The 11,432-nt window shown below is 39.1% G+C and overlaps 1 protein-coding gene across 1 annotated transcript; it reads left to right on the forward strand.

Annotated features, from left to right (window-relative positions):
* Positions 1–2,274: 2,274 nt before the first annotated feature.
* LOC124385689 (olfactomedin-4-like) lies at positions 2,275–11,087 on the forward strand. Its single transcript, XM_046848889.1, has 5 exons — positions 2,275–2,388; positions 3,883–4,041; positions 4,356–4,499; positions 6,239–6,371; positions 10,083–11,087. Exons 1-5 carry the CDS (start codon positions 2,356–2,358, stop codon positions 10,886–10,888), a joined length of 1,275 nt encoding a protein of 424 aa, XP_046704845.1. The 5' UTR covers positions 2,275–2,355; the 3' UTR covers positions 10,889–11,087.
* Positions 11,088–11,432: the final 345 nt, after the last annotated feature.

Here is an 11,432-nt window from a genome sequence, read left to right on the forward strand (position 1 = left end):
TTACATTAATGGGATTAGATAGTCTTATCTAAGTATTAAGGTGTGCTACAGGAAAATGCTGATGTGCCAATACCTGCTCCATGATGAAAAAAGCACAGTACAACCCTTCCCTTCTAGATGCAATGAATTTCCTGAGATCAGCCTGGAATGACGTGAAGAAGGAAACAGTCTCAAACTGCTGGATGCACTGCGTCATTCAGGATATTTCCGATGATGAGTTTCAGGCACAGTGCAGGCGCAGTCAGCGCAGTCAGCACAGGCAAGCACATCTGCCTGCGGCAATGACAAAGAAGATGAAGAAGATGCAGACGAAGATTTGGAACCATTTCCCTCAGCTAATGAGGTGGTAGAAATGCTACAGAAAATTCGACCGTATGGCTCTTTTGTAGGAGATGAAACTGTTTTAGACAGCATAAATAATATTGAAGCATTTGTTTTCAAGCAGATTGTTAAAGGCAAAAAGCAACAAAGCATTTTAGACTTTGTAAAGAAACCATAGTAACCGCGTGTAGGATACTTTTCAGATCTGTGTCAGAGTGAAATGACTCACAAATGTAATTTTGACACTGGTTAGCTTTTTGTAAAAACGAACTACACCCCGCACGTTTTTTGTGATTTTGTGAGCGATCTTTGTGTTTGCAATGTTGAAGAATATAATAAAGGTTTGTATGGAGAATCAACGGTGGTTTGTATTGTATACTGGTAAATCTCTGCTGTTAGTTAGTATGCCTTTTGTTGTTAGCAAACATGTATGTACATTTTTATAGCATGCCGATCGCTTCATCAAACAAATCGTGGCAACGCTGTTGTGTAAAAACTCCAAAAACACGTGCATGTACATTCTCATTAATTAACGCACATCATGTACATAAAAAAATTTCAAGCACATGCTAATATATTGCCACCATATTGGTTTTCGTTTTTGCCTTTGCAACCTAGGCGTACATTAGAAGGTGCGTACATTCGGCTCAGATTATCTGCATAATCTGTGCATGATCTGCGCAGATTCAATTCTGCTCGCAATTCTTACTCCTATTGGTAAAAAATAATATTATTAATAAGCAATAACTTGGCTGGCTCATGGGCAGAAAGTCCCTCCGTCCAGTAAGTTGGACGACTGTTTCTGACACCAATGTCACAATCTCCATATCAGGGTCTCCTGTTCCTTCCAGACCTGCACACTGAGGTGTCACGGTCATGAGCGAAGCCCCTTCAGCCCCTTTTCGACTCTGTATTCACACTTCATGGGGCGGAAAGTACATGAGTATGGAGCTATGCCGCGGGTTAAAGAGATGCTTGCGAGCTATCTCTCTTTCCGGGATTGCCTTCTCCCTCAAGACCACGACATTACTCACCACACCCTGCAAAATACGTCGTGGGTAAGGCATATGCCTCGGCAGGCAAGCCGCTGCATCCCTGCACACCATGGCGGTCCTGCAGGTGTATCAGGCTGAGCTGCTGCATTAACTGGATGTGGGAGGTGCCCCTCCGGCGGCCAGTTCATGAACTCCGCTGGATGGTGGAACTGGCCCCCAGAGCCACTAAAGAGACCACTAGAGCCATTGGCCGGTTCATAGCTGCCCTTGTCTCGACAAATACTCACTTCTGGCTCACTCTCTCAGAAATGTCCGACAGGGATAGGGCCGGGCTGCTGGACGCCCCACACACTCCGTCAGGAGTAAGAAACAGGCGGTGGAGTTCCAGCAGTACCAGCAATGTTTGTGCATCAATTTCTTTTTAGTAACACCTACTTTTCTGGACTTTTGTTGCCCGTTGTAGACATGTCATAGCTATCAAATTTTAAATTACCTTATATTGTCCTTAAAATTTTACATTTCCTCAGTTTATGCAGTTATATTTTCTATATCATGAATAAAATGTGAGATTTTTTTAAATCATGGCATTCTGTTTTATTTACCTTTAATTTTTCATTCCAACCATAAGATACTGTGTTTTAAAACATTGCACAGTAACTGTGTATTAATTCTGCATGTTTAATAAATTAATATTTACACATTTTTCAAACACATCTAACTTTAACACAGCATTTGCTTTTTAAAAGATTTTTTTGTAACAGTTTTTAATGGTTTGGTGTTTTGTAACAACGTTTATTATATAAGAATTATGTTGCAAAAGTTTTATCTGATAATGATTTCTTAAGACTGAACTTCCGTAAAAAATATTTATATATCCTCATTTCATAAAAAATAATTTCAATGTGCATGTGCATGTGTGTGTGTGTGTGTGTGTGTGTGTGTGTGTGTGTGTGTGTGTGTGTGTGTGTGTGTGTGTGTGGGGCTACAGTATAAACGCTCCAGGAAAAGTTGAGAAAGTCGAGACTCGCAGAATTTGATCATGATCCTGCTCATCCTGCTTCTTACCACCACTGTAAGTACCGACACATAAAACCAAACATTCCAGACACTTTTATGAAGTGTGCTTTATTAGTTTATATAAAAAAGTTATGTTTAATAATATTATAATGTTATAAAATTTCAGACAGCTTTGGAACTGATCTGATAACTAGATAATCAATCAAATAATTAATCAGTCGATTAAAGCAAACAATCACCTATGATGTTCTTGCATTGTGTGTGTGTGTATATATATATATATATATATATATATATATATATATATATATATATATATATATATATATATATATATATATATATATATATACATATATGCAGTGTTGTACTAGTTAATAGTAACTAGTTACAGTTACTCATTACTTCATTCAAAAAGTAACTCAGTTACTTTGTTGATTATTTACACCAAAATGTAATGCGTTACTGTTAAAAGTAACTTTTTAGTTACTTTTTTAAAGAACCTTCTTTAATGTTCCCATTAATGCCCTTTTATGCGTTATGATCTACAAACACAAAACTGACTTAAACACAAAGTCATTTTTATACACTATTTTATTAAAGTCAGAGCAGCACAAACTGAATATATCACAAGGATTTCTGAAATAAATAACTGAATATATTCAGAATCAAAAACTAAAGTGGCTTCTGCATCATAAAATATGTAGTGTTGAGCTCTTAAAAATGTTCCTTTCACAGCTGAAGTATGAAAAGTATCAACAATGTACAACATGACACCGGGTTAGCTTCTAGCTTCTAGCTTCGTCGAGGCATGGAGTTTCTGGAGGTGCTGTTTATCGCAGTAGATACGAGCTTCGAACCAGAAAGACACAGCTTACATTTGACTAAAACGTTTTTGTCTTTATGCTCAACTAAAGTGAAATAATGCACATATTTTCACTTTGAGAAACTCGTCTTGCTCTCGCCTCGACTCACCATTACTGCCGCACAGACCTGAATAAATAGAGACACACGCCCACAGTGGGTCTTCTTCGTGTTTATGACTGTAGTCTACACTTCAGCCAAAATTAATTCACTTAAAAAAGTAACGGGTAACGCACCATACGGTAACGGAGTTACTTTATTTAAAAAGTAACGCATTACAGTATTAGTTACTGTCAAAAGTAACTGCGTTACAGTAACGCGTTACTGCCCAACACTGTATATATGTATATATGTATGTGTGTGTGTGTGTGTGTGTGTGTGTGTGTGTGTGTGTGTGTGTGTGTAATGTTTCATGTACTACATAGACATACGGTACAGTTGTAACTGCTTTGTTTTTAATGCTGTATCTTTCAAGCTAAAAACGGGATATTTTTTTTAAAAACTGACTTTTCAGACCTTTTATTGTAATGTAGAGATTTATATTTATAATGAATGGACAAACTTATAGGGCAATAAATAAATCACACACAAATATAGTGGAACATTTTGAATATTATGTTGTGTGTATGTTCTCATTCATGTATGATGTATTTTGTTTGTGTGTGTGTGTGTGTGTTCATGTTAGGGGTGTGGCCAGGCTCATACTGTTAATGGCCAGGAAAAAAATGGTGCGTGTGTGTGTAAGGTGAACAGCACACTCTGGGCTTTTCCTACTGCCAAGTTTGATGTTGTGACAGAACTGCTGCAGAAGTGCCAAGACTCAGTGCAACATCTCCATGCACAGGTCTCTCTGTCTCTCTCTCGCCCACACATACACTCAGACACACACACACACACACACACACACACACACACACACACACACACTTCATAAACTTTAAATATACATCACAAACACTCTACAGTATACAGAATAGTCTACATACAGATTTTACACACACAAACACACACTGCAGAAAAACCAAGCACACACAAACACAGAGTGTTGTGTCATTGTTGGATTAAAATCCTAAAAAACGTGAATCCTGCATGACAGACTGAGGCAAGTGCTAAAATAGTGCCAGAGATGGAATCCAAGTTGATGAAGGTGATGAAAAGATGGAGAAGTTCCAGTACCTAAACGCTCAGGGTCTGTACAACGCTCTACACGTAAAGCAGCTTAGCCAGGAGATCCAGCAGCTGCATGACACCATAAGTAATGTACAAACAAGTACAAGGGAGTCGCAGCGGATACGTACAGAGGTAAACACACACACACACACACACACACACACACACACACATAGTTAAACAAGCCTATATATATATATATATATATATATATATATATATATATATATATATATATATATATATATATATATATAGATAGATAGATAGATAGATAGATAGATAGATAGATAGATAGATAGATAGATAGATAGATAGATAGATAGATAGAGTATATATAGAGTCTGACTTGACAGTAGGATGCTTCTAAAGTGACATATTTTCCTACACATTAGTGAAGTAAAGGCAAGACCCCTCTTCTGGATGCACAACCTCCTTTTATACGTGCTGGGCTTCTCAATAATGGCAAGTGGCAGTCGTGCCCATGATCAGTCGCCAGCCGTGTCTCGTTTTTCTGTTCCACCCACCTTGTGCTTTTTCGCTTCCGAAACAATGGTGCTGAACTGGTGCTGTCCGTTCAGCACTGCGCCTGCACTCAGTGGCCTGTAATTACAACGTCTAACTCAGGATAATAAAGCAAATTGTGTTTGAACAGTAGAAACAACAGTAGAAACAATTAATGACCCCTCAATTCTAGCTGTATTAGTACACAAATACTTGAGACAATTTATAAATAAGGTGCAAAATCCATGGATTTAAGCTTAATTAAAAAAATTGAAAATGATGAGAGAAGAATATGGACCGAGCTATAATCTACAGATATTTCAGTGGTGTGCATACGTCCATAAATTCAAAATTCAAAACATTTAAATCCTTGGTCTCAAAAGGAATCACAACTTTTCACTCTATTACAGTAAAAGGACACCTAAAAGACTTTGAAAGTTTGAAGAAGGATTACTGCCTTGAGAAATCTAACTTTTATAGATACCTTCAAATATGTAATCATTTTGAACAAAACATTATAAATAAAACAGATCTTGACAACCCAGTAGGAAGGACATTTTTGGGTGCTTTCTTAGATGATCAAAATTTTTACAAAGGCCTTAGAACAAAGAAATCTCACTCTAAAAGATCATTTTCTAATATCGCATGTGGAGTGGCTTGATGTATGTAAACTAACTTAAGAAAATATACTAACTTTCACATATAGCGTGAATTCCCACGGAAGTGCCTTGTTAGATTTTTTATGACACCGAAACAGAAAGCTCATTTTTGGAGCGACAATAAATGTTGGAGACAGTGTGGGTTTTGGGAAGCTGATCATTGGCATATACTCAGGGAATTGCCAGTGATAAAACTGTTTTGGAAAGAGATTCATGAAGCAGTAGTACTAGTGCTAGTTGCTTCCTGAACTACGCACAATAGAAGATTGGATGGATATTGGAAATAGCATGTATATAATAGAAAGGATTACTTTCTTCCTATTTTTTTAGAAAAATTCTGGTCTAAGTTGGTTGAATATGTACAGCAATTTTGCCCAAACTTTGTAGAAGTACAGAACAAATGTCTTTTACTTTTTGAATGGAAACTGTTTTTTCAAAATCCCCTGCTCACTTCTTCCATATTACAAATTGAAAATTTGTATGTTTTTCCTACAGCCTCTACTACTGTATCTACTCAGAACCTACAATTAACATTTTTTTTAGTTTGTTAATTTATTTTATTTATTTATTTTTTGCTGTTTATGTTACCGAAATAAAAGTGGGCTTGAACATTGTTTCAGCAAAGTTCTCCATAGTGCTCTGGTCTCCACTAACATCTTTTGGTTTCAAACAGCCAATGTTAATCTCTGTCATTTCCTCTTGCCTCAGTTAAAGAACTTAAAGAAGGAAGTGGATCAGATGTACACGAAGAAGGTCTTCAACCTGGAAACAACGAGGGAAAAGCTGCGCTCACTTCATAACCGTGTCCAGGCTTGCAAGACCATACCACAGGAATTCAAAAGTAAGTGGGAGGTTTAAATCAATGTAACAGTGTAGAGGTTTAGGTAGTAGATACATCATTCAAAGAAGCTCAGGGGTTTTTTTTTGTAGTACAGAGGAACCCACTTATCTCGACCTCGGTTAACTCGCCAACCCTATTAAGTCGACGTTGAAGTGGAACCGCCAAATTCTCGCTTTGTCTTATCATTTTTTAAATTTGCCACTTAACGTCGGTTATGTCAGGAATCACCCTGCCATGCCCCCTTCGGTGGCGACATTCCCCGAAGCACCCTGCTTCTTCTCCTGTGCGGGCGAGCTCGTCGCAGTCATGCTGATCACACACACCTGACTCTCATTCACTTACTCATCCCATCTCCTATTTAAGCCCCTCACCTCCACACACTCGCAGTCCGTTATTGTTTGTCCATGATCGTATGTGTTGGTCCATGGCGGTCTGTGTAATCGCGTATACGTATCCCGCTACGTACCCTTCTTCTCGGACTCCGCATTCTCTCAACGTCCCCCTGGATTACCCCGATCCTGCTGTTTTCCATGTTCACGCTGTCTGCACCACGTTTATCCGTTGCTGCCCAGCGCTGCGCTTTCTATAACACGGATCCGTGGATGCTCTACACGAACTGTCACTGCTTTCACAGAACTTTGTGGACCGCGCTGGACCACCACTGGATATTACTGCTTCACTACAAGTATTGGTGGATTATCTCCTGAGTATTCTCAATAAACTTTGTTTGCGTTTACTTCGGCTTCCGCATTACAGGTTATCTCGATCCGCATGACCAATCAAACAAATCGCGGCAATGCTGTTGTGTAAAAAACCCTCCAAAAACACGTGCATGCACATGCTCATTTAATAACGCACATCGTGTACATAAAGAAATTTCAAACACGTTAATATATTGCCGCCAAATTGGTTTTTGTTTATCTCGATCATCGGTTATCTCGACGCTTTTAGGTGTTCCCCTAGGCCGGTGACATAACCGGGTTCCACTGTATTGCCATGTTGGACATGACCTGATGATACTTGCATGTCAGACTAGGATTAAAGGAGACTGTGCTTTTGTGCTTCTCTTAATAACTTAACAAATTATCGTACATAATTTAGCAAAACAAGAGCAAGAGCAAGTTACACTACTATAGTAAACTTTACAATATATGTGTATGTGGCAATGGGTGCATGGACACCTGATCTGTTTCAGTGTTTTGCGATGGCAATAAAATGGCAACTGGGCTTTAAAACACAAAAAACACAAAAAATGCGTTCTAACACCGAGCGGAAGAACTCTTTTGAGGCATCTCACAAATATTTCTGGCAATGTCCCAACGTATCGTACGAAAATGTTAAAAGTGCTGCCAGAAAAATCAAAAGTCAAACCATATATATATATTTATATATTTGTGTTTTTGTGGGATACCTTACTTACAGAGGTCAAAAGAGTTCTTCCGCTCAGTGTTAGAATGCATTTTTTTGTGTGTGTTTTATATATATATATATATATATATATATATATATATATATATATATATACACTTAAAAAGATGAGAAAGGCCAAAAAAATTTGAAAAATAAATCCAGAAAATCACATTATCTGATTTTTAAAGAATTTATTTGAAAATTATGGTATTTGGTCACCTACAAAAAAGCAAGATTTCTGGCTCTCACAGACCTGTATCAACTTCTTTAAGAGGCTCCTCTGTATTAATAGCACCTGTTTGAACTCGGTATCAGTATAAAAGACACCTGTGCACAACCTCAAATAGTCAGACTCCAAACTCCACTATGGCCAAGACTAAAGAGCTGTCAAAGGACACCAGAAACTAAATTGTAGATCTGCACCAAGCTGGGAAGACTGAATCTGCAATAGGTAAGCAGCTTGGTGTGAAGAAATCAACCGTGGGAGAAAATAGAAGACATACAAGACCACTGATAATCTCCCTCGATCTGGGGCTCCATGCAAGATCTCACCATGGCGGTTCAAAATGATCACAAGAACGGTGAGCAAAAATCCCAGAACCACATGGGGGGACCTGGTGAATGACCTGCAGAGAGCTGGGACCAAAGAAACAAAGGCTACCATCAGTTACACACTACGCCGCCAGGGACTCAAATCCCGCAGTGCCAGACGTGTCCCCCTGCTTAAGCCAGTACATGTCCAGGTCCGTCTAAAGTTTGCTAGAGAGCATTTGGATGATCCAGAAGAGGATTGGGAGAATGTCATATGGTCAGATGAAACCAAAATACAACTTTTTGGTATTAACTCAACTTGTCGTGTTTGGAGGAGAAGAAATGCTGAGTTGCATCCTAAGAACACCATACCTACTGTAAAGCATGGGGGTGGAAACACCATGCTTTGGGGCTGTTTTTCTGCAAAGGGACCAGGACGATTGATCCGTGTAAAGGAAAGAATGAATGGGGCCATGTATCATGAGATTTTGAGCGAAAACCTCCTTCCATCAGCAAGGGCATTGAAGATGAAACGTGGCTGGGTCTTTCAGCATGACAGCGATCCCAAACACACCGCACGGGCAATGAAGGAGTGGCTTCGTAAGAAGCATTTCAAGGTCCTGGAGTGGCCTAGCCAGTCTCCAGATCTCAACCCCATAGAAAATCTTTGGAGGGAGTTGAAAATCCGTGTTGCCCAGCGACAGCCTCAAAACATCACTGCTCTAGAGGAGATCTGCATAGAGGAATGAGCCAAACTACCAGCAACAGTGTGTACAAACCTTGTGGAGACTTACAAATGTTTGATCTCTGTCATTGCCAACAAAGGGAATATAACAAAGTATTCAGATAAACTTTTGTTATTGACCAAATACTTATTTTCCACCATAATTTGCTATTAAATTCTTTAAAGATCAGACAATGTGATTTTCTGGATTTTTTTTTGTCATCTTGTCTCTCATAGTTGAAGTGTACCTATAATAAAAAATTACAGGCGTCTCTCATCTTTTTAAGTGGGAGAACTTGCACAATTGGTGGCTGACTAAATTCTCTTTTGCCCCAATGTATATATACACTATATATCATCAATCTCTTGTATCAGACGAACCCTAACCCTAGATGCTGATATTCATTCGGTCTCAAACTAAAGATATTCATTATACATGATTGATAGGAAAAGGGGAAATTTTGGAACTAGGAGTTGGTGACCCTGGGAGCATCATCAATTGTTTAAAACCAGTGTGAGTCTTTTTGACCTCTTTGCCTTTAGTTATAATGGAGCTGTGGAGGGGTGCCCAACGAGCGTTCACTGTAAAGCCTTTTATAAGTATGGTGATAGTGTGATAGTGTGCCCGTCTGCTCATTTTTAAAGAAACAAGTGTAGCCTCAAAAAAGAATTCCCTATATGGTGTTTGATCGGCTTGCACACCAGAGAATATCAAGAATATCAAGTGAAAGGAAAATATAATTTTACTGCACCCAAAGACATGGGCTATTAGTTTGGGCAAAAACACATATGGGTCTGGTGTCTGTGTTTTTAGCCAAATAGTGTACGCAAAATATGGGTTGGTGCAGGAAAAGGGGAAATTTTGGAACTAGGAGTTTTTGACTCTGGGGCGTCTGCAATTGTTCAGAACCAGTGCGGTTAGCCCACGTCTTTGGGTGCAGTAAAATAATATTTTCCTTTCAATTGAATTAGAAAACCCAAATCTGCTTCTGCATTGTAATTAATTAATACATTAAATGTATTTCTAATTATGTTCTGTGTTACAGGTTCTTGTTCTCAGCACATAATGATAAATATCAGTGCTCCAGTGGTCACTAAAATGAATCCATTTAGTTCGTCCTACATCTCTGGAGCGTGGGGTCACGACACTGGCCTTAAAGAGAGTTACTGGATTCAGCCTCTAGCCAGCAGCAACATGATGGGCATCACTGTGCGCTTCTACCAGACTTATGAAGACTTCATGGCTGGAACTAACTACAAAGATGAAGTGGTGGCTAACTCATACACTCACAGTAACGCCATTCAGGGTCCAGGCACCATCGTTTATAACGGTGTAGTGTATTATCAGTGTTATTACCAGCCTGAACTCTGTGCCTTTGATGTCAAAACAAATAAAGTCAGACGTCTCGCGCTTCCTGATGCCGGAGTCAACAACAAATTTCCCTACTGCTACTACAGCTGCTTGGATTGGACCGATATCAGCCTTTCGGCTGACGACAAGGGCTTGTGGGTAATTTACGCCACGGAAGCAAACCACGGGAACATAGTGGTGAGTCGAGTGGATTTCAGTAACTTTACCGTAACACACACCTGGAAGACACGTCTGTTCAAGCGCTCGGTGACCAACGCCTTCATGGTGTGTGGGGTGCTTTACGCAACTCGCTTCATAAACACCTACAAAGAAGAAGTGTTCTACGCCTTCGACGTGACCACAGGGGCCGAGGACAACATGCTCTCGATCCCTATGGAGAAAGTAGCAGCAGGCGTTGCCAACCTTAACTACAACCCCATAGACACGAAGCTCTACATGTACAATGGTGGCTACATGCTCGCCTACCAAGCTTACTTTTAAAAACATCATGTCTCTTCGCTTTCTTCGTCTTACTTCTTTCAGAGTGGAAAAGCTTTTTCTTAAGCATTTACACCCTTAAAAACAGGATGCAAATCTTGCACACTGCAAATTACGCTTTCTTAGTGTATCGAATTGTAATAGAACTGTAACGTGTGTTATTATAGGCTTGTTAAAGAAACAATAAATAATTAATATCTGCTATTGTGGTGAAATATTCTATATCTCAAATGTATTGGGACACCTGACATTTCCCTTGAAAATTTGAACCAGAAGACCCAAAACTGTTCCACCATCAGAATCAGCATTATTGCCCAAGTATAAAAAGAAAGTGAAATATTAGTGCACTGATTGTCCATTTGGGTAAAAAAGCATATTGTTCATTGGTATGATGTGTCGAAAGTCTAATACAACCACAATAACACATAACGCAATCAGACACAACCAAATGAGCACGCATGTGCCCTATAAGCCCCTGTATAGCGCTTGTGACAGATGTGGTAATCGCAACTGACAGACACATTTTAAAGAATGAATATGAGAAGTT

The sequence above is a fragment of the Silurus meridionalis genome, chromosome 5, assembly GCF_014805685.1.
Source record: "Silurus meridionalis isolate SWU-2019-XX chromosome 5, ASM1480568v1, whole genome shotgun sequence".
In the NCBI taxonomy this organism is placed as follows: domain Eukaryota; kingdom Metazoa; phylum Chordata; class Actinopteri; order Siluriformes; family Siluridae; genus Silurus; species Silurus meridionalis.